Raw genomic sequence first — 22,273 nt, forward strand, 5'->3', positions numbered from 1 at the left:
CAGCTATGATCTCATTGTATGGCAGACTAGGCTTTACATGGCTTGGAAAGGGTGGGCGCTAGGAAATTGTTTCCGTTAGGTGAGGAGACTAGGACCCGTGGACACAGCCTTAGAATTAGAGGGGGTAAATTCAGAACAGAAATGCGGAGATATTTCTTCAGCTCGAGAGTGGTGGGCCTGTGGGATTCATTGCCGCGGAGTGCAGTGGAGGCCGGGACGCTAATTGTCTTCATGGCAGAGATTGATAAATTCTTGATGTCATAAGGAATTAAGGGCAACGGGGAGAATGCGGGTAAGTGGAGTTGAAATGTCCATCAGCCATGATTGAATGGCGGAGTGGACTCGATGGGCCGAATGGCCTTACTTCCACTCCTATGTCTTATGGTCTTAGGGGCTGAATGGTGTACTCTTCTTCCTCTGTACTTGTGTTATTATGGAAGATTTCCATTGAGAGAAATACTGTGGGACTATGCCAGGAAAGAAAGTTTGGCTTACTGTCTGTCCGGAATCCCACCATTGTGGACGGTACAGTGGCTCAGTGGTTAGCACTGCTGCCTCACAGCACCAGGGACCTGGGTTCGATTCCCGTCTCAGGCGACTGTCTGTGTGGAGTTTGCACATTCTCCCTGTGTCTGTGTGGGCTTTCTACACAATGTAAAAAGACAGGTGTGCAGGTCACATGAATCAGGGGTAAATATAGGGTAGGGGAATGGGTCTGAATGGGATACTCTTCAGAGGGTCGGTGTAGACTTCTTGGGCCGAAGGGCCTGTTTCCATACTGTAGGGAATCTAATCTAATCATACTCTCTACCAGTGCCTTCAATTGCCTTGATCCTGACCACTAGAGATAGTGCTTCAGAACATGGCGACTTGCTGAAAGACTTTGTATCAAAGCAAGGTAAAGTCACAATGTGACTTACATCTTGTGATGCAAACTGAAAGCTGAAGGAAATGGCAAATGGACTTTAATATAGATAAGTCTGAGGTCTGCATTTTGGCAAGTCAAATCAAGGTAGGAGTTTCATGGTGAATGGTAGGACCTTAAAATAGTGTAGTGGAACAGAGGGATCTTGGAGTTCAGGCTCACAGTTCTCTGGAAGTGGAGTCACCAGTAGTGAAGGAGGCTCTTGGCACACTGGCCTTCATCAGTCAGGGTACTAAGTATAGAAGTTGGGAAGTTACTATTGTACAGGACATTGCTGAGGCCACACTTAGAATATTGTGTTCAGTTTTTATCATCTTGTTATAGGAAGAATGTTTTGTTTACTGAAGAAGTTGAAGTTCTTGTCAAGAGGAAGAAGGCTTATGTTAGGGTGAGACGTGAAGGCTCATTTAGGGCACTTAAGAGTTACAAGGTAGCCAGGAAAGACCTAAAGAGAGAGCTAAGAAGAGCCAGGAGGTGACATGAGAAGGCATTGGCAGATAGGATCAAGGGAAACCCTAAAGCTTTCTATAGTTTTTTCAGAAATAAAAGAATGACTGGAGAAAGATTAGGGCCAAGGGAAAAAGTGAGGACTGCAGATGCTGGAGATCAGAGCTGAAAAATGTGTTGCTGGAAAGGCGCAGCAGGTCAGGCAGCATCAAAGGAGCAGGAGAATCGACGTTTCGGGCATAAGGAGGAGGTGTTAGCAATTCTGGAAAGGGTGAGAATAGATAATTCCCCTGGGCCAGATGGGACATATCCTAGAATTCTCTGGCAAACCAGGGAGGAGATTGCAGAGTCTTTGGCTTTGATCTTTATGTCATCAGTGTCTACAGAAATAGTACCAGAAGACTGAGGATAGCAAATTTGTCCCCTTGTTCAAGAAGGGAGTAGAGACAACCCTGGTAATTATAGGCCAGTGAGCCTTACTTCAGTTGTGGGTAAAGTGTTGGAAAAGGTTATAAGAAATAGGATTTATAATCACCTAGAGAGAAATAAGTTGATTAGGGATAGTCAACATGATTTTGTGAAGTGTTGGTTGTGCCTCACAAATTTTATTGAGTTCTTTGAGATGGTGACCAAACAGGTGGAAGAGAGTAAAGCAGCTGATGTGGTGTATATGGATTTCAGTAAGGTGTTTGATAAGATAGGCTATTGCAGAAAATATGGAGGCATGGGATTGACAGTGATTTAGTGGTTTGGATCAGCTTTTGGCTCGCTGAAAGAAGACAAACGGTGGTGGTTGATGAGAAATGTTCATCCTGGAGTTCAGTTACTCGTGGGGTACTGCAAGGATCTGTTCTGGGACCACTGCTATTTGTCATTTTTATAAATAACCTTGATGAGGGCATAGAAGGATGGGTTAGTAAATTTGCGGATGTCACTAAGGTCGGGGGTGGGTGGGGAATTATGGATAGTGCTGAAGGATGTTGCAGGTTACAGAGGGACATAGATGAGCTGCGGAGTCTGGCTGAGAGGTGGCAAATGGAGTTTAATGCAGAAAAGTGTGAGGTGATTCACTTTAGAATGACCAACACTAATAAAGCGTACTGGAATAATGGTAAAAATTTTGGTAGTGTAGATGTGCAGAGAGATCTCAGTGTCCATGTACACAGATCGCTGAAAGTTGCCACCCAGGTTGATAGGGTTGTTAAGAAAGCATATGGTGTGTTAGCTTTTATTGGTACAGGGATTGAGTTTCAGAGCCACGAGGTCATGCTGCAGCTGTACAAAACTCTGGTGCAGCCGCACTTGGCGTATTGCGTACAGTTCTGGTCACCATATTATAGGAAGGATGTGGAAGCTTTGGAAAGGGTTCAGAGGAGGTTGACTTGGACGTTCCTTGGTATGGAGGAAAGGTCTTATGAGGAAAGGCTGAGGGACTTCAGGCGGTTTTTGTTAGAGAGAAGGTTGAGAGGTGACTTAACTGAGACATACAAGATAATCAGAGGGTCAGATAGGGTGGACAGAGAGAGCCTTTTTCCTCAGTTGGTGCTGGCTAGCACAAGGGGAGATAACTTTATATTGAGGGGTGATAGATATAGAGGCAGTTTCTTTACTCAGAGTGTAAACAGGGGCGCGGCACTGCTGCAATACCAGTAGACTTGCCAAATTTAAGGGCATTTAAATGGTCATTGGATAAACATATGGACGAGAATCGAATAGTGTAGGCTTCAGATTGGTTCCACAAGTCAGTGCAACACTGAGGGCTGAAGGGCCCGCACTGTGCAGTAATGTTCTATGTTATTAAACTGGAAAGAGCGCAGAAGAAATTTATAAGAATGTTGCCTGGATTCGATGGTCGGGGTTATAGGGACAGGCTAGGACTTTTTTCTTTCCAGCGTAGGAGACTGAGGGGGGACCTTAAAGAGGTGTATGAGACCTCATGAGAGGCATGGATACTGTGAGTGCACTCAGTCTTTTTCCCAAGGTTAGGGCATTAGTTTATGATCAGAGGGGAAAGCATAAAAGGGAACCTTTTTTTAACACAGAGAGTGGTACACGTATGGAATGAGCTGCCAGCAGAAGTGGTTGAGGCTAATACATGAACAATATTTGAAAGGAATTTGGACAAATACATGGTTAGAAAAGCTTTGGAAGGATATGGGCCAAGAGCAGGGAAATGGGGTTAGCGTGGATGGATGTTTTGGTCGGCATTGACAAGTTTGAGTCCTGTCACCATGCTGTCGGACTCTATGACTCTATAAAATAAGTGGGCTTGGTATAGTATGTACCATATTTGCAGTGAGACCCTCTATCTCTGAGACATTGCCTAGATCTTCAAGTTTGGAGATCAAATACATTCCACGATTGGATAGGGCCTGCACTACAGGCTGGATCATCAGGGTATGCTAAGTTGCTATGTGCTACATTTGAATGACAAAGTATATTTGGGAAAGAAATACAGATTTAAATATGTCAAAAATAGTCTAGTATAGTTTTCAGAATCAAAGTATGATCTGACAAAACAATCATCTACAATTCACTGGACACTTTGCTCATTTCTGATTCAGAAAATTGTGAGTCCAAGTCCCACTGCAGAGAGCTGAGCCTATGATGCAAGCTGACACGCCAAGGACTAGCATGGAGGAAGTGGTACACTGACAAAGGCCCATTCTTTTATGGGTGATGTTAATAACGTCTGGAGCCCCCTCCACCGTTTGACCTTTCAGATGGATGAAAAAGATCCCATGGCTGCTATTGGAAGGGGAGTCAATGGGAGTTCTTCTGAATCATAGGAATTTTTCAGCTAAGAGGGCACTTAGCATATTGTGCCAAAATTCATATTCTAATGTACGTTCCAGCATTCTGTGCAGTTCCACCATTGACATGGCTTTCTCATCATTTTCCCTCAAGCAACACTATGGCCTCAGGAATGGGCCAACCAGCCAGTATTTTTCATGTGAGAGAACCCCAATTTAACTGGACCACAGATAATTTTCCACTCAATGAGATTTTCCTTTTTACTCTGCATCTTTTTTTTCTTTTTACTCTGCATCTCCTTTCTGCTGATAGCACAATACTGGTCAACCTGGGTTGAATGACAAGGGGGTAGCCCTTTAAAGGTCTTTTCCTCCCCCTTCCCCCACGAGGGAGTCTGAGAGATTCAGTGTCAGCAGAAAGTTGCGCACGCGCAGCACAGTGCCGCGAGGACGCAGTGCGCAATAGGAGAGAGTGCGGGGGGAGGGGAATCCTTACGCAGGCGCAGTGCGTCAGGGCTTCGTGCGTGTTCGAATACGGGGGCGTTATGCGCAGGCACTTTGTGTGACTAAGGCGTGCGAGGAAGGGACGGGGAGCTACACGCATGCGCAGATCGGAACGTTTGTTCGGTGCACAGGCGGGTGGACACCTTGCGCAGGCTCAGAGTGCGGCATCTCCGTGGGAGGGCGAGGAGGAGACGGTCTTGCGCAGGCGCATATGGGTCCTACCCTTCCCCCTCCCCCACCCCTCTTCGCCCCTCGTGGAGGAGGACGACCCCGCTGCTGCGAGCGAGGGGGCGGGTTCCGGCAGGGCGCAGGCGCAGCGGCGCCTATCAGCCGGGCAGGCGCTTGCGCAGCACCGCCCTTTCCTGTCAGTCTCTCGGACGGTGAGTGGCGTCCATGTGGCGGTGGCCGGGCAGGGTTTGGCGGCGGTAACGGTCCCGCAGGGCGTGGAGGGAAGCCTGGGTGTGGGCCGGGAGGGTCTGGAGAAGATCAGGCGGCCCCAAGAGGGGGTGGCGGCGGGGGGGGGGGGGCTGCGACTTTGGCCGCGAGAGGGAAGGTGGGGGTGAACAGTGGTAGGCCGCGGCCGCCATTGGGGCTGGGGCTGGGGTGGGGGAGGCTGGGGAAGGAGGGAAGGAGGGAGGGAGGGAGGGAGGGGGCAAGGAAAACCCGCGGCTGTGTAGGCGTTCCAGGCCGAGAAAGCTATTGGGAGACACAGAGGGAGGAACAGGAGAGCGATGTGGTGGGGTGAGGAAGGCTGGGCCCACAGGGTCGGGGGCTGGGCCCACAGGGTCGGGGGCTGGGCCCACAGGGTCGGGGGCTGGGCCCACAGGGTCGGGGGCTGGGCATGAGGCCTGCGGGGGAGAGCTCGCACGGTATGAGAGTGGGAGAAAGGCCCGGGGCCGAAGGAGGACCTAACGTGGTTTTACCCCGGAATCTGCGGTGGTTTTCTTCTGGGCCGCGTGGGTTCGTTTATTGGGCTGGGGGGGGGGGGGGGAGAGATTGATCAGTTAGCATGGGGTAATCGGGGGCAGAGGTTATATTGAGGGGTATCTGTGCTGGCAGAGCATTTGGTGAAGTCATGGGCACTGAGGCGCAGGGCGGCAATGTGTCTTACTGCTGGGCCAGTTTCTATATTGGTTTGCCTGGTAAAGGGGAGTGTGATCTGATTCTCCTGTACCGCATGGAGTGTCTCTTGGTGTTCGCAATTCGGTCGGCACTATGTTTGCAATTACTGTGCTCTGCCCGGGATTAAGGACTATACTACCGTTGACTGCAGTGGCGATGAAACGTGCTTTTGCCCAGTCATGCATTATACTGTGTGCTGACTCCTTGAGCACTTTCTAACATGTCATTCGTGCAGACATTTATTGACAGACCATCCTCAGATGGAATTCACTTTGGCTATCAGCTTGCTGAATTTCGGTTTTTTTTGTGTGCACGTTCTGATATTCGGGGATGGGTAGGTGAGGATAATGCAATAAATCCAAAGAGAATATTGAATTTCCTTCCACCGTGAGTGATTGAGGGGAATGGTATTGATACATTGAATGTCGAAGCTAGATATAAAATTGAGGGAGAAAGCGATATGCTGATGGAGGGGAGGTGAGAAAGTGCTTGTTTGAAACTTCACTTTATAAAGTTTTAAGTTCAGTATGATTTTTAAAATAACAAACTGCATTATCTTCCATATCTTTGAGGTAGTTTGCACAGTAAATTCTTGCTAACTAGCAAGGTTTCTACAGCTTGTTCCAACTGCAACTGTCCACGTTGCTGTGGAATCTATGTACTGATTCAATGGGGCTGATTATTTGCTCGGTCCCCATTTCTCAAAATGCCCTTCTCTGTTTTCACATTTCCTCTGTCATCCTTCGTCACTTCTTGAATTGCTAGCTCTATGTATTGTTTGCAAAGCAGTTCAAACAGTACAGTGGCCTGAAATGGAATCTTTCTCAATCTGAGCACTTGGTCGAAAAGATTTGTCATGACAACTGGGTAGTTTGGAGTTCCTTTATCAATCAGGGTTGGTTAACCCTTGCTGTGTAGCGATGGCTGCTTCTCTTTCAGCTGCTATTGCAACTTGCAATCTCCTTACAGTTTCTGCTATGATGTAGAAAACAGAAGAGTCGGTCTGTACACAGCACGCACCAACAAATAGTGCTGTAATGGTCAGATAATGTGCCATGCTTGTAATGAAAAAGTTTGTAGCTGTGACCTGTTTGAGAAGATTTGTTAACAGACAGGAAAGTCAGAAGGTAAGCGTTTTGAGTTGAGACCATTGGAGTGCGACAAGAATTTGTTTTGGCCTCACTTATTCACAATTGATATTAATAACTTTGAAGCTGGAGCAGTGATAACGTTTTTTGCAAATGATACAAAACCAAGTGGAGCTGTAGAACAGGGCACCGGTAGCAAAGGTAATTAAAAGATGGCTCACAGGATGCAAAAAAATTTTTTATTTTTCTCATCGGCTGTGCCTGCTTTAGCCCATCCCTAATGTGCTGATCTACTGAATTCTGTTGGACGCAATTTACTACTGTTTAAAAGGAGCACATTCTAGAATTTTGCCTCGGTGATAGCGAGGGAACAGAATTAATACCAATCAAGTTGATGAGTGGCTTGGAGAGAAAATTTGCAGGTGATGTTTCCATGTCTATGCTGCACCTGTCCTTCTAGGTGGAAGTGCAGTTTGATAACTACATGGTCATGTGAACTAGCCCGTTCAAACCTACATGTGACTCTAGATGTGCTTTTACTCTCTCCTGTGAAATGATTGATTGTTTCAATGAATTCAAGGCTGATTTGGACCTTTCCCATGACACCATTATGGCACATTGGAATAAAGAAAGACAGAATGAACCTTGGTAAATTTCTGCAGTGCTTCTGAGCATTGCTGGTTCAAGGTACCAGTCAAGTGGCAGCTTTATCCTGATTAATTTTGAGCTTTTGTTGAAGCTGTAACAATGCAGTTAAGTGGGGAGTATTTCAACAGACCCCTCAATAATGCATTGTAGATGGTGGGGCAAGATTAGAGTGATGCTGAAAATGCACAGCAGGTCAGACAGCTTCTGAGGGGCAGGAAGGATGGTGGGGCAGCCTTGTTAGGAGTGAGGACGTGAGCTGTAAACCTGCTGTAGTGGCCATTATGTTTATAGCTAGTCCAGTTCAATTTCAAGTGAATGGTGACGTCTCTTTTTCAGTTTTCAGAGCATGGCCATGGTGATTATTCCATATTGGGTAGATGCCAGTGGAAGAGTTTGCCAATGGGTCTGTCTTTATCTGGAGCTACATCTTCAGTATAATTGTTTTTTTAAGTGTCTAGTACGTTAAGTTATTTCTTGAGTTAAGACGGGTGTCAATGGTAGGGGAACTTTGTGAGAAGGATTATTCGCTTCTCGCTGAAGGTTTCAAATGTGGAATTATTCATTTTCATAAGAATTAAAAGCAGAATGTTTTTGTAAAGGTGTGAAACTTTGTAAATCTCTTCAAAAACTCTTGGATGTGTTTGTACAAGGAAAGCAGAAAGTTAGTATACAAGTACAGCAAGTACAGTCAAATGACACATTGGCCGCCTTAACAAGGGGATTAGCACATCTTGCTACATTTTTACCAGACTTTGAGATTACAGTGGGACCATCTGTGCAGTTTTGCTCTGTTTAACCAAGATGAGCTTGTATCGGAGGTGAGAGTAAAGTTTGAGTAGATTTGTTCCTGAAAATAGGGCGTTAGTCCTTACCAGAGGCTGAATAAGTTGCCTCTTCGTTATAAGAATAAGGATAGTTTCTTGGAAACAGATGAAATTCTAGAGAGTTTGACACGGTAGGTTGTAAGGTTGGGGAATCTGAAACATGGGCATTGGGTATACAGTGAAGAGTCACCCATTTTAGACAAAGGTGATGAGAACTTCAAAGTTGAGATGGCTCCATATTGACTATATTCGAGAGAGTGGTCAGCAGACTTTTGGTGTCTTTGTAAGTTGAGGGGTATGGGAATAGGGCAGAAAGAAAGATGAAGTTGAAACTGGGAAATGATCATGTTGAGCAGGCTTGATGGCCGAATGGTCTAGTATTTCTTGAATCCGTTCTGGATGTCTGCTCCTCTTCATGTGAGCAAGTGTTTCCTGACATTGCCTCTCAAAGGCCTGACTGTACTTTAAATCTTGAAGAACCAGAAGGAGTATTTCTAGCTCTTGTCTAAGTAGCCTTGGTTACGTTCAGCCACTGTCCTGGTCCCAGGAAGGAATCTTCCTGCAGCTCTTTAATTTGGGATCTTCTGGGTCATTGGAGATGGAACCCATATTACACACTACTCAGGACAGCACTGTGTGCAGCACCACCTGATTGTGCTCAGGCCATTGAGGTGAGAGTTGAGCCCACAACCTTCCTTTATAAGGAGATACTGCAACCCACAGAACCTCAATGGGAGCCGGGGTTTGGTTAATTTGTCGAGGAGAATCTGCCCTCATTGTGCCTGCTGAAACATTAATCTTTCACTCAATACATTCACTAGGCTTAACGCAAGGGCAGAGAAGGAGAGAGAGAGCAATTAATGTGACTTGGACGTTGGGCATTTAACAGTTAAAATCTGGCTTGTTTGGAAATAAAAGGACTTTGAGCTCCCCAGGCTGTAAGCTGTGTCCCAGTGCCAGTTATGGCTTGATAACATGGTTGTGAGGTGCCTCTGTTTTAATCATCATGGTATAAATGCAAATTGTCTGATCTGATTAGGCTTAATCACAATTCTGATTTTCCGTGAATAGTCATTGATGACTGAAGCATTTTTAAATAATGGGGTTGGTCTCTAACCATGGCTGTACATTTCTTGTCTGGGTGTTGAAACTTGCCTCCAAAAATATACTTTTTGAATGCAATTCCAGGGTGTTCATGGTCATAGACCTGTACCACACGGAAATAGACTCTTCGGTCCAACCCGTCCATGCCGACCAGACATCCTAACCTAATTTAGTCCTGTTTGCCAGCATTTGGCCCATATCCCTCTATACCCATCCAGATGTCTTTTAGATGTTATAATTGTACCAGCCTCCTCCACTTCTCTAGCTCATTCCATATACAATGGACGCGCACATACACCACCTGCTTGAAAAGGTTGCCCCTTCGGTCCCTGTTAAACTTTTTCCCCCTCACCCTAAATCTGAGCGCTCTCGTTCTGGACTCCCCCACCCCAGAGACTTTGTCTATTTACCCTACACATACCTGTCATGATTTTATAAATCTGTATAAGGTCACCCCTCAGTCTCCGCTCCAAGGAAAACAGCTCCACCATATTCATCCTCTTCCTATAGCTCTCATCCTCCAACCCTGGCAACATCCTTGTAAATTTTTTCTGAGCCCTTTCAACTTTCACAACATCTTTCCGATAGGAAGGAGACCAGAATTGCACGCAATATTCCAACAGTGGCCTCATCAACGTCCTGTACAGCCACAACATGATCTAACAACTCCTGTACTCAATACTGTGACCAATAAAGGAAAGCATACCAAACACCGCCTTCACTATCCTACCTACCTGCGACTCCACTTTCAAGGCGCTATGAACCTGCACTCCAAGGTCTTTGTTCAGTAACACTCCCCAGGACCTTACCATTTAAGTGTTCAAGTCCTGCTCTGATTTGCCTTTGCAAAATGCAGCACCTAAATTAGACTCCGTCTACTACTCAAGATTCCATTATACTCCAAGGTAAATCCCTCTGTCCACTATACCTCTGATTTTGGTGTTGCCTGCAAACTTACAACTAAACTTCCCATGTTCGTATCGAAATCATTTATGTTAATGATGAGAAGTCGTGGACCCAGCACTGATCCTTGAGGCACTCCACTGGTCACAGGCCTCCAGTCTGAAGAGCATCCTTCCACCACCACCTCCCCTCTGTCTTCTACCTTTGAGCCAGTACTGTATCCAAATGGCTAGTTCTCCATGCATTCCGTGTGATCTAATCTTGTTAACCTGTCTACCATGAGGAATCTTGTCGAATGCTTTACTGAAGTCCATGTCGATCATGTTCACCATTGTCCTCTACTATCCTGTTGCTGGATCAAGTATGAATGCATGGGAAGTAGTTTGACAATCAATTGGATGCTGCCTGAACTGCTGTGCTTTTCTGGCACCACTAATCCAGAGAGTAGTTTGACAGTTGTGTGGATGAGCATTCCTGCTAAGGCATCTTGATGAAATGAGCTTTTTCTGTGATATGGGTTATGCTATTGAATGTAGGAACCCTGCATATAGGACACTTCTGGCTAACTGACCATATAAGCTTACTGGCTCTGCTTCCTCTCTGCAGCACCACTCAACCAACGCTCAAAGATGGCTGATCCTTCTGATGTGGATTTTGAGACTGGCCACTCCGGGGCTTCCACCACCTATCCAATGCAATGCTCTGCTCTGCGCAAAAATGGCTTTGTGGTTCTGAAGGGACGTCCGTGCAAGATTGTGGACATGTCAACTTCCAAGACTGGGAAACATGGCCATGCTAAGGTAAGAGTGAAGTGGTGTGGTGGCAACTTCACAAGGCTTTGCTGGCCTCGCTCTATAAATTGGAACTCCTCCTCAAGGTGTTCTGATGAGCACCAGGACATGTACACCAAACCGAAGCCCACACCCCAAAGCACTGAGCTCATTATTTACTGCCTTGGTTTCTAATGAAATAATTACAGTTCATGTTCTTCAATCCCTATACGTGAGATGGAACTGTATCTCTGCAGCTTCTGAAGATCCTCAGTTGTGTATGCTTTTGTACTTTTGAGTGTCCCCCAATTGTCATTCTGCAAATGGCAACTGTCCCTTCAGTTGTCTAGAGTTTGAGCTTCGGAATTCCCATTCAAAACTTCTGTCTCTTCCATCTCCTTTTAAGGTGATCTTCAAAACCTCCCACCTTGACGAATTTGCAGTCGACTGTTTAAAATTCCTATGGTTCACACTCAAACTTATTCCCTGAAATGATTTAAAGATGCTAGCACCATTGTAGGAAGTGTGTGACTTTGTATCACCCCTCCCTCTGCACTAACTGTGAATCTGACTGTTCAAGTGGTGAACAATGCTGTGAGACGTCAGCCCTGATAAAGTTCCTTGTCGCCAGATGTGCAGTAACAACCTGTGATTTCTCTGCTTGGAGTGAGGTTCTTCCTGTCAGTTATAGGCAGGCTGTATGCTGTGGCAGACAATTGACCACTGGATAAATACAAAAACTCTGATCAGCCTGAGGCTTAGTGTAAAAAGAGGCCATTGAGCTTATTGTACCTGTGCTGGATTCTGTTAACCTTATACCCACTCCTATGCCATTTTTCTCCTGATGAGTCTGCGGACCTTGACAAATATTGGAGGAATACTTGATTAGATTAGATTCCCTACAGAGTGGAAGCAGGCCCTTCGGCCCAACAAGTCCACACCGACTGTCCGAGGAGTAACCCACCCAGACCCTATATTTACACCTAACACTAGGGGCAATTTAGCAGGCCAATCTACCTGACCTGCACATCTTTGGACTGTAGGAGGGAACCCATGCAGACACTGAGAGAATATGCAAACTCCACACAGACAGTGTCCTGAGGCTGGAATTGACGCCGGGTGATTGGTGGTGCTAACCAGAACCAGTGTGTTGCCTCCTTTTTTTAAAGTTCTTCCCTTTGAGGCAGAGTTGCGAATCACAGCTGATTGAAAAAAAAATCATCTCCCCCAACCCCCGTCACTAGGAAGTTTCTATGTATTAGGTAAAAACAATGACTGCAGATGCTGGATACCAGATTCTGGACTAGTGGTGCAGGAAGAAGAATCTCGGAGTTCCTCTCCCACTGCAACACCCAGGTCACTTCCTCTGCCCTGATGCTCTTATGCTACTTTCTCCCCACCCCCACCCCCTTCTAGCTTATCTCTCTATGCTTTAGGCTCTCTGCCTTTATTCCTGATGAAGGGCTTTTGCCCGAAACATCGATTTCGCTGCTCCTTGGATGCTGCCTGAGCTGCTGTGCTCTTCCAGCACCACTAATCCAGTTTCTACGTATTATCAAAATACCGAATTTGGAACAGCTCAACTTTAACTAGTTAATGTGAGGTTTCTTGAAATGATCTGCAGAGAGAAAACAGCCACTGGTTTAGATTGCCTCTGCCCTATTGCAATGGCTACTTTCTGGAATTCCTGTCTCAGGACTGTTAATGGGTGGCACAGTGGTTAGCACTGCTGCCTCACAGCGCCAGAGACCCGGGTTCAATTCCCGACTCAGACGACTGTGCCAACTCCACACAGTCATTCTCCCCGTGTCTGTGTGGGTTTCCTCCGGGTGCGCCGGTTTCCTCCCACAGTCCAAAGATGTGCAGGTCAGGTGAATTGGCCATGCTAAATTGCCCGTAGTGTTAGGTAAGGGGTAAATGTAGGGGAATGGGTGGGTTGCGCTTCGGCGGGTCGGTGTGGGTTTGTTGGGTCAAAGGGCCTGTTTCCACACTGTAATGTAATCTAATCTAATCAGGACTGTGGACTGTCATTACCTTCAGGTGTTCCATGTGTTGGAATTAGCCATACAGCATGGAAACAAACCCTTCAGTCCAACCAGTCTTTGTCAAACATAATCCCCAACTAAACTAATCCCACCTGCCTACTCCTGGCTCAGGTCCCTGCAAACGTTTATTCAAACGTCTTTTAAGCATTGTAATTGTAACCACTTCCACTGCTACCTCAGGAATTTCATCCAAGATGTGAAATCCCTGTTTTTGTTTAAATTGCCCCTCCGCCTTTTTTAAATCTGTCTCCTCTCACCTTAAACATGTACCCACTTGTCTTGAAAACCTCCATTCTCGGGTAAAGACAACTGCCATTAACTATCCATACCTCTCCTTTTATAAACTTCTGTAATGCTGCCTCAACGTCCTGCGCTCCAATTAAAAAGGTCCCTGCCTATCCAACCTTTATTTATAACTCAAACTTTCTATATCCAGTAGCTTCCTGGCAAATCTCTTCACAACTCTCTCCAGCTTAATATCCTTTCTATAATTGGCTGAGAACTCCAGAAGAGGCCTCACCAATGTTCTGTACAACCTCAATGTGACCAATTCCTATTATCAAAGGACTCAGCAATGAAGGCAAGTGTGCAAAATGCCTTTTTTAACCTCCCTGTGTATATATGATGCAAACTTCAAAAAATTGTACTTGAACCTCAGGTCCTTCTGTTCTACCAGAACGTTTGCATTCTAATTGTCTTTGCACTTTTCCACTCCCGCTCCCGCCCCTCCCCCCATCTTGTTCTCTCTCTCTCTCTCTCTCTCTCTCTCTCTCTCTCTCTCTGCTTTCCCCTCCTTCCTTTTGTCCCTTTTTCCTTGTTCCTCATCTCACCCAGCCCCAACTCACCCCTTCAAAGATTGGTGGCCATTTACCATGTCAGTGGGCTTCACCCATTAAAAATGTTGCATCATTGCTCAGCAGCTTTTTGCATTTGTATAGCGTGTACAAGTGATTCTCGGCCACTTTTGCATGATTCCTTACCAGATCTGTCTGTCTTTAGGTTCATTTGGTTGGCATTGATCTGTTCACTGGCAAGAAGTATGAGGACATCTGCCCTTCCACCCATAACATGGATGTGCCCAACATCAGTAGATGTGACTATCAGGTATAGATGTTGGGGATTGTTGTGTGGGGGGACTTGGTGTTGGAATTTCTGTCACTTTGTGGATGGGGGAGCAGAAAAACGGGTCATGCCAACTGTTTTCTCTGTGCTACTCCTCTGCAGCTGATTGGCATTCTGGATGGCTACCTGTCTCTCTTGGCTGATTCTGGTGAGGTGCGTGATGACCTGAAGCTTCCTGATTCAGAGCTGGGCAAGGACATTGAACAACGCTACGTTGCTGGCGAAGAGACACTGGTGCGTTTTTATTTTGACAATCCTTTTGGTCCTGTTTTCCCTCCCTGTATTGGTATCTTGCTTCTCTCCAGTACCATTTTAATTTTTTTTACTTTAGGGTGGAGTTATGGGGAGGCAAGGCACAGTGGTAGTGGGTCAGTCTCCATACTGGGGGTTTGCTATTTCTTGTGTGGAATTGCAAACAAAAATCATATCATATAAGTGTTAAAGTACAGATTTGAGACAGCTCCGGGGATCCCTTGTGGACTCAGGCCTGTAAGCCCCCTCAGTTCATCCCAGAGATTGTACTCTTTGGAAGCCTGGAATAAAATTCTTAGTTTAATTTTAGTCATCCCCTTTATTTACCAATAGCATCACTGTTACTAAATTCCAATAATCTGGGAGAGTAGGATACCAACTCCAAGTGCCCCAGCAGGCTACTCCGTGTACTGATACAAAAACGTTTGTAAAAACATTGCATGTTCTTATCTAGATAGATAAGTGAAAGACAATAATTCATGAGAATTTAATTGACAGGCCTGTGTACATTTGACTAATCACTCCTACAGGCCCTAAGCCATTCTTCAGGTGGGAAAAACCTATCCAGCCGAGTTAGTTTCTCTCACCAGCAGGTGCCTATCATAGAGGTATCAGTCTGGGATAATTGGAGAATTCATAAGGTAACCTTGCACAGCTCACATGTCAGATAATCGTTTTACAAAATGGCTTCTTAGCAAAGAGGGCAGACTTTTGACCATAAAATGGCTTCCTGACATGTTGTGCCAGAATCTCTTCAATGTTAGGCTTAGAATGACTTTTTTTTTAAAGCTAGGAGCAGACTCCTGCTTTTTAAGCCCTGAATCATCTGTACCTGAGGCTGAGATGTAAGGTTGTGTTTAAACTGATTCATTAATCTTTGAAGGGAAAGGATGTTTAATTCAGAGTTGTGATTCAAATTCAAATAAGACATAAGATCTGATTAGTTAGAATTGACTGTGGAGCTGTAGAGTGGTCTGCAAGAACAGCAAATAAGTTAAAGCTTTCTCATTGTTACCTTTTTACAGAGTTTATATTAACAGGTAATGGCTACTCCATATCATAAAGTCTCAAAAACGCAATTAAGTTCAATCCATAGCGGGTAAGCACTAAGAGTTAACTTTCTACTGACTTTGGCAGCCCCAGCACTACAATGGGGTCTCTGTTAAGTATCCTTTTGGACTCAAGTCGGTCTTGTAACAGGAAAGATGCTTTTTCCTCTGTCCAGCTTGCAAGGGCTAATAAGAATCCATTATAGTTGACAGGATCTGACCATCGATTACAAGGCTTTTGATAGTAAAGAGTTTTGTTTCTGGGTCAGAATCAACCAGTTATTAATTTCACAAGGGTGAATGTTATCACTTGGTGTCCTGTTTACAGATTCACTCATGTTAAGGCAAATGTTCTTAATTGCCTTAGAGCATCCTGTTATCACTTGGTGAGCATAGATGTTTTTCTTTTCTGCATACTTTGGGTTCCTGTCTTTTTTTCCTGAGCCCCCTGTCTATTTTCTAGTGTGCAGCAAATGTGTTCTATAATTCAACATTACATTTTAGTCTAAACGTTTAAAGACAAGTTTTAAGGCTATAGACTTTCTCATACCTACATTGTAGAGATATACAGCATGGGAACGAATCCTTCAGCATGGAAGGGGACCGAAGAGGCAACTTTTCTACACAGAGGGTAGTGCATCTATGGAAGAGCTTCTAGAGGAAGTGGAGGAGGCTGGTACAATTACAGCATTTAAAAGGCATTTGGATGGGTGTATGAATAGGAAGGTTTTAGAGGGATATGGGCCAAGTGCTGACAAATGGGGCAAGATTAATTCTAGTAGACATCGATGAGTTGGATTCAAGGGTTTGTTTCCATACTGTGTATTTCTGACTGTCTTTCATAAAAAGAAAACAAAAAATGTCTGGTTGGATAAACTTGTAAAAGGGAGGCCGAAAGTTGGCATGCAAGTTTCGGAAGGCAAATAGAATGTCTTTGTTGAAGGGGTTGGCGTAAAGAATAAGGATGTCTTGTTACAATGCTGCAGGGTGTTTATTCTCCAGAGTTTAGTAGAATGAGAAGCGCATGAAAGCGGAACATTTGGAAGGGGATTGACAAGGTTGATGCAGGTTCTTTCCCCTTGAATGGGAAATCTAGAACAAGGGGCTCAGGGTTAGGGATCTGTTCTGGACTGAAACAAGTGATTTCTTGACCACTTTCAGTCTTTGGAATTCTGTACCACAATGTAAATGTATTTGGGAATTGAGGGTGCAGATGGGAAAGTGGTGTTGAAGCTCAAGATCAGCCATGATTGTACTGAATGGCCATCTCCTAATCATGTTGGTGCAGCTGAGAGGAATTGAACTGCAGCCTCTGCTTTAGCAGTAGCAGGTCAGGTTATTCCTGACCTGGACGGTCAACATGAACATCAATGAGTGGCCTATGTCTGTGCTATGTCATGAGGAAATAGGGAGTTGATCTTGACAGCTGGTGCCTTCCATTGTTGTATAACTTGTGGCAGAGTGAATGGTGTGCATGGCCCATTCTTGGAAAAATTGTGTCCCTAGGTCTTTAGGGAAAAGATCGGTAATTTTGCTAAATAAGTATTAATGTACAGAAGCCTGAACACCTGCACCAGCTGGTTTCGAAACCAGTTTCTATCCTGCTGTTGTTAGAATACTGAATGGGCACTCAACTATTAATATTCACCTGTATCTGTTTTTGTTTTTGCTGCTGTTAACCTATTATTTACATATCTGATCTGTCTGTATTGCTCACAAGACAACTTTTCACTGTGCTTCTGCACACATGACAATAAATTCAATTCAATTACTATCCAAAAGAATCCTTCATCCTGTTATTGCCACAGTCGTTTCTCCCAGAGATTCCAACCATTGAATCAATGATCTGCATGCTTTTTTCCATGTTAATTGTGGGTTTGAGACTGACTCAAAACTCAAGCATAGGAATCCAGGCTGACGTTCCTTTGTTCTGAGGGAGCATAGTGCTGTCAGTTTTTGGATTAGATGTTAACTTGCACCCAATGGGGCAGAAAATTAATAGAGCAGATATCCCCCTGGACCACATTGTCCCTGAATCATCCCCTCTTGAAGTTGTCAGGGTGAACTTGTCTCTTCTGCCCGTTCTTGTTTCTCCCACTTCCTTGCCCCTACAGCAGACTATGCTTCTTTCAAATGTTAGTATTTTAAATCAGTATATTACTCTTAAATAGGGACTTCAATTGGTGTCTTCAATCTCATTCTCCTGAGATCTCCTTTCAGCTGGATTCTCTGTCTTGTCTGAGAATCTTCTCCTCCCCCCGAGGTCAGTGGAGATGGATTGATCTATAATTATTTTTAAGGCTGAGTTAGATTCTTGACTTACAAGGAGTCTATGGGTGTTCAGAGGTGCGGATGTGAACTTGAGGCTACAATCTGTTATGCTATGATCCTATCTGTTGGTGAAACAGACTCTGGGGCTATGTGATCTAATTTGTGGACTGGTCTCTGGTTCTCTTCACTTGCCTGGTCTGATTCTGTAAGGGCTATCTCCCATTCTTTGGCAGTCAGAATTCAAGCTCTATCCCAGCATAAAATAGCAATCTCTGGCTGGTGTGGAACAGCTTCCTGCTTCTACCTGGTGTGGTATATGAATGGTCCAGAAAGCTTGTGGTATTTTACTTTATTAAACAGGCAATGTACATTGTTCTTCTGCTTATACTTTCTTTGTTCACCCTCCAGATCACTGTCCTCAGCGCCATGAATGAAGAGTCTGCTATTGCTGCCAAGGTCATGAGCAAGTAACTGCAACATAGGTTAGTATTGTGAGGGTGGTCTAACCACACCAATGTGACTTGATCCAGGGCCTTGCTGTCAATGCTTCCACTTTCTTCTCCCAGCCATCAGCACAATATCAAGCAGGCTGTCCATGGGAGGGGGTGGGGGGAAGCATCTCATTTGAACAGTGTCTTGATCTGGTGAATTTTATAGGTTGAAGATGAAACAGCAGGCAAGGTGTGAGTTGTCAGCCCGAATCCTGGTTGTACTTTTCCCTGTCTGTTCTTGGATGCAAAGGATCCGGTAGCTCCAGTTTTGTATAGCCTGATGTGGCAGACATCTGTTTGACCTGAGGCCAATATGTATCCTGTACATACATATTTCTGCTATAAATCTGAAATAAAAAGCACTGGAGAAGCTCCAGTCACATTAGTGGAAATGTTCACATGCACTAGTCACACATTGGCAGACCTGCTGAGTATCTCCAGCACCTATTGCTCCTATATTCTTTGAAGTAAATGATTGGGCCATTTTGTGGGGGGTTTGCTGTGTACCAACTGGCTGCCATGTTTTCTGCATCAGTGGTAGTGTGGTGCTAACGTTGGGGAGATAGGTGTTTGAATCCCACCACGAAAGGTGGTGGAGTTAGCTTTTCAATGGATATTTTTATTGAATTCTAAGGGCAACCAAGTAGCCGTTGTCTATAGTTGTAAAACCCCATCTGATCACTCTTGTCTTTTCATAGCCTCCTTACAATGTGGAGGCAAGCCATTCAGCCCATTGAGTCCATACCAACTCTCGGGGTAGTCCTCTCTACCCTGTTCTTGTGACCCTGCACATTCCTGGGCAATTTAGCATGGCCAATCGACCTAACTTGCGTAGCATTGGACTGTGGGAGTGACGCAGATGTGGGGAGAATGTGCAAACTCCACTTCAGCTAGTCACCTGAGGGTGGAATTGAACCAGGGTCCCTGCCACTGAGACAGCAGTGCTAACCACTGAGCCACTATACTGCCCCAAACTTTAAGTTGTAATTCCAGATCCACAGCGATATTGTTGACTTCTGAAATGTCTTGAGCAAACCACCATTCTGTTCAAGGGGCACTTAGGGGGCAAAAGCACTGGTATGACCAGTGACACCATTATCCCGAGTGTGAATATTTTTAAAAGCACATCATTGGCTATAAAGTGCCTTGGGATATCCTAGGGCTGTAAAAGACCCCAGAGAAATACAGCAGTAGCATCTCTTTCTGCCCACAAACGATCCAGTTCCAACACATTGTGATTTGTTTTACTGATTGTTTTGTCTTTCGTACTGACCTCTGTCTTTTGTTTTGTTTTCAGGATACAGCTTCTGGTTTAAAAGAAATACCCAGACCTGAGAGGCTAAAAGTGCGCTTTGGGATTGAGAGACTTTTTATTTCAATGAGAAAATGACAAAGTATAATTTAATCAAAAACCAAAAAAAACAAACAAAAGTTTGCAAGCGAACACTAACTTTATTTCAAAAACCCTGGCAATAAAACAAACCCCACTGTATGACCATAAAATCAAATGGGTTTTACTTTGGAGCCCAGATCTCTTTTTACCCCACTGCTGTTGGGGAGACTTGGTGAGATCATTGTATTCTGTCTCAGAAGGCATTGAATAGAACGGTGCCCCCCGCCTTTGTGCTACTCCCACCACCCCTCCTTCCAGGGTCATGAACCATTTCCTAATTACCAATGAGGATGGTAGCTTTTGATTATTTTCATTTTGGCTTTTAGTTCTTAGCTGTCATCTTCATTCTGTACTCGTGTGTATGTGTGGCCACTGTAGTCATGGTTATGCAGAGTGATCTCGGATCTTGCACTTGGTTCACTAGGCTGTGTTTTACAGAGAGGAATGTGGGACTGTACAGAACATGTGTGAACTCTGCTGTAGCAAGCCCTGTCTTTTTGGGGGGGCGGGGGGGTGAATAGTCAGTGGGTATTTAGTTCAGCTGAAATAAAGTCTGTGTAACCCCTGTTTTGTGGAATATTGTCTTGCCTTCACCTGTTTATGCCATCAGGGAGTGTTGAGGCTGGATTTCCTTCATTGAACTAGGAAAGGTCTGAATTTTAATGAGAGAAATAAGAGTTTTGAAAGGGCAGTGCCACTTTGTTTCAACGCAGGTCAAACGTTTAGCCGCCCCCTCCCCGTCTCTTGCTCTATTCTCCCCTACTTTTTTTTCCAACCGCCTTTTGAAGGATACCTTTCCATCCTGCCTGCCTCTGCTATAAGATCGAACGTGGGAAGTCTGAGGGGAGGACCTGCTACAGAGCAGCTCGACTCCGACACAGGGTATGAATAAGTGGTGCTCGATGCCCCAGCCCCACTTCTGTCCAGCCTTTAGTAGAAGGGGGAAGTTTGGCCTCTTTTCACGTTCCTCCTTCCACTAGCACCCCCTGTGCTGCCCCCACCCAACAAATCCTCCACCCTGTGTGCTGTAACAGAATTGTGTGAATCAGTCTGGGTAGCGGGGGTCAGTATGATAGCATTTTTAGCATGAGTGGGGCTGAGCCACCAGACATGGTGCTATGAACCTTGTCTTAATTGTATTGCTTTGTCCATAAACAGCTCTGTTCTCAATGGGAATCCCTGTTTTAAGTTCAAAATAAACCTTGCAAGAAATGAGGAAACTGTAAACCTATTTGGCTTAATTCCACTGCATTTTAAAAGGAAATAAATACACGTTTTGTTATGCCTTGAAATTTGCTGATGTTTGCCTGTGAATTGCTTTGTGTGAATGAGTAGTTTACTGTATGGGTTCTCATGGTGTGAACGAATAGCTTAATTTGTGTGTGCATGAAGACAACTGCAAACCATTCTGGCGCCTGCAAGGCTACCTCATTTCCCTGTAGGTTGTGGCTGGTTATACATAGAATGATCTGAGATCTTTTGCAGAGAGCAATGTGGGACTACAGAATGTAGGTATGAACCCTGATGCTGTAGCCAGTCCTGTCTGTCTTTTGGGAGAGGGTGGGCTGGTGTTGAATAGCCAGTGGGGGGGTAGTTCAGCTGAAGTAAAATCTGTTAACCCCTGTTTTGTGGAATTTGTCTTGCCTTCACCGTTTATGCCATCGGGGAGTTTTGAGGCTTGGGGCTGGATTTCCTTCATTGAAGCGGGAAAGGTCTGAATTTTAATAAGAGAAATATTGAGTTTTGAAAGGGCAGTGCCACTTTGTTTCAGCGCAGGTCAAACATTTCATCTCTCTTCCCACCGCCCCGCCTCCGTGGTCCAACCAGACTAAGTGGCTACTCAATGACACACACGTTAAAGGCAGCAGTGGCTACCCCATGCTGGTTGTAAGCTATCACTTTTATCACTCAACACCCAATTCCAGCTTTTGATGTTTGGGGAGGGAGTTCGTCTGGGGTGGAGAGGGTCTAACATTACTCTGAATAACTAAATGCAAACCAGTTTAAAATAAAGTTAACATTAAAGTTACCATCAGCGGTGCTTCATTTCTGTACACAAGCACTTCATTTTCGTGTGTGGAGGCAGGGAAGAAGAGATGCTGTTTCCTATTTGTAGTTTCCTTTTTGGCAAAGTCTTTGTCCCCGCAATTGGCCTTCTGTGATGTGGGTCACCTGAGGAGACGGTGGCCTGATGGAATATTCTGGAGACAGAGGTTTGAATCCTGCCATGGGCAGATGGTGGAATTAAGAATCTGATTACCCTGAAATCCTCATTGTCTGAAAGTCCTATTGGGTTTACACATGACCTTCAGGGAAGGAAATCTGTCATCCACACCTCGTATGGCCAACTTGTGTGCACAAGGTGGTTGATTCTCCATTGCCCTCGCAAGCCATTCAATTATACCAATCACTACATAATCTCTTCCCAAGGGCGACCAGGATGGCACCCACAACAGAAATGAATTTGTCAGCAGGCTCTGGAATAGAATTAGTGGGCAGCACAGTGGTTAGCACTGCTGCCTCACAGCGCCAGAGACCCGGGTTCAATTCCTGCCTCAGACG

At 45.0% G+C, this 22,273-nt stretch overlaps 1 protein-coding gene across 4 annotated transcripts; it reads left to right on the top strand.

Annotated features, from left to right (window-relative positions):
* Positions 1–4,825: 4,825 nt before the first annotated feature.
* Positions 4,826–21,740, top strand: LOC140492557 (eukaryotic translation initiation factor 5A-1-like). 4 transcript variants are annotated; one of them, XM_072591507.1, is made up of 6 exons: positions 4,826–5,009; positions 10,925–11,118; positions 14,133–14,237; positions 14,358–14,489; positions 18,236–18,309; positions 19,616–21,740. In XM_072591507.1, exons 1-5 carry the CDS (start codon positions 4,841–4,843, stop codon positions 18,296–18,298), a joined length of 663 nt encoding a protein of 220 aa, XP_072447608.1. In that variant the 5' UTR covers positions 4,826–4,840; the 3' UTR covers positions 18,299–18,309; positions 19,616–21,740. The 4 variants fall into 4 exon arrangements, with proteins under 4 accessions (XP_072447608.1, XP_072447611.1, XP_072447610.1 ...); XM_072591510.1 differs by lacking the exon at positions 4,826–5,009 and adding an exon at positions 5,346–5,370; XM_072591509.1 differs by lacking the exon at positions 4,826–5,009 and adding an exon at positions 5,456–5,498.
* Positions 21,741–22,273: the final 533 nt, after the last annotated feature.

The sequence above is a fragment of the Chiloscyllium punctatum genome, chromosome 21 (assembly GCF_047496795.1).
Source record: "Chiloscyllium punctatum isolate Juve2018m chromosome 21, sChiPun1.3, whole genome shotgun sequence".
NCBI classification, from domain to species: domain Eukaryota; kingdom Metazoa; phylum Chordata; class Chondrichthyes; order Orectolobiformes; family Hemiscylliidae; genus Chiloscyllium; species Chiloscyllium punctatum.

What these genes read in the sequence shown, in the direction of transcription:
- LOC140492557 (XM_072591507.1), top strand. Translation starts at nt 4,841, where the DNA reads ATGGGTCCTACCCTTCCCCCTCCCCCACCCCTCTTCGCCCCTCGTGGA. An exon ending in GGAAACATGGCCATGCTAAG is followed by an intron (nt 11,119 to 14,132) that starts GTAAGAGTGAAG and finishes GTCTGTCTTTAG; the next exon opens with GTTCATTTGGTTGGCATTGA. An exon ending in TCAGTAGATGTGACTATCAG is followed by an intron (nt 14,238 to 14,357) that starts GTATAGATGTTG and finishes ACTCCTCTGCAG; the next exon opens with CTGATTGGCATTCTGGATGG.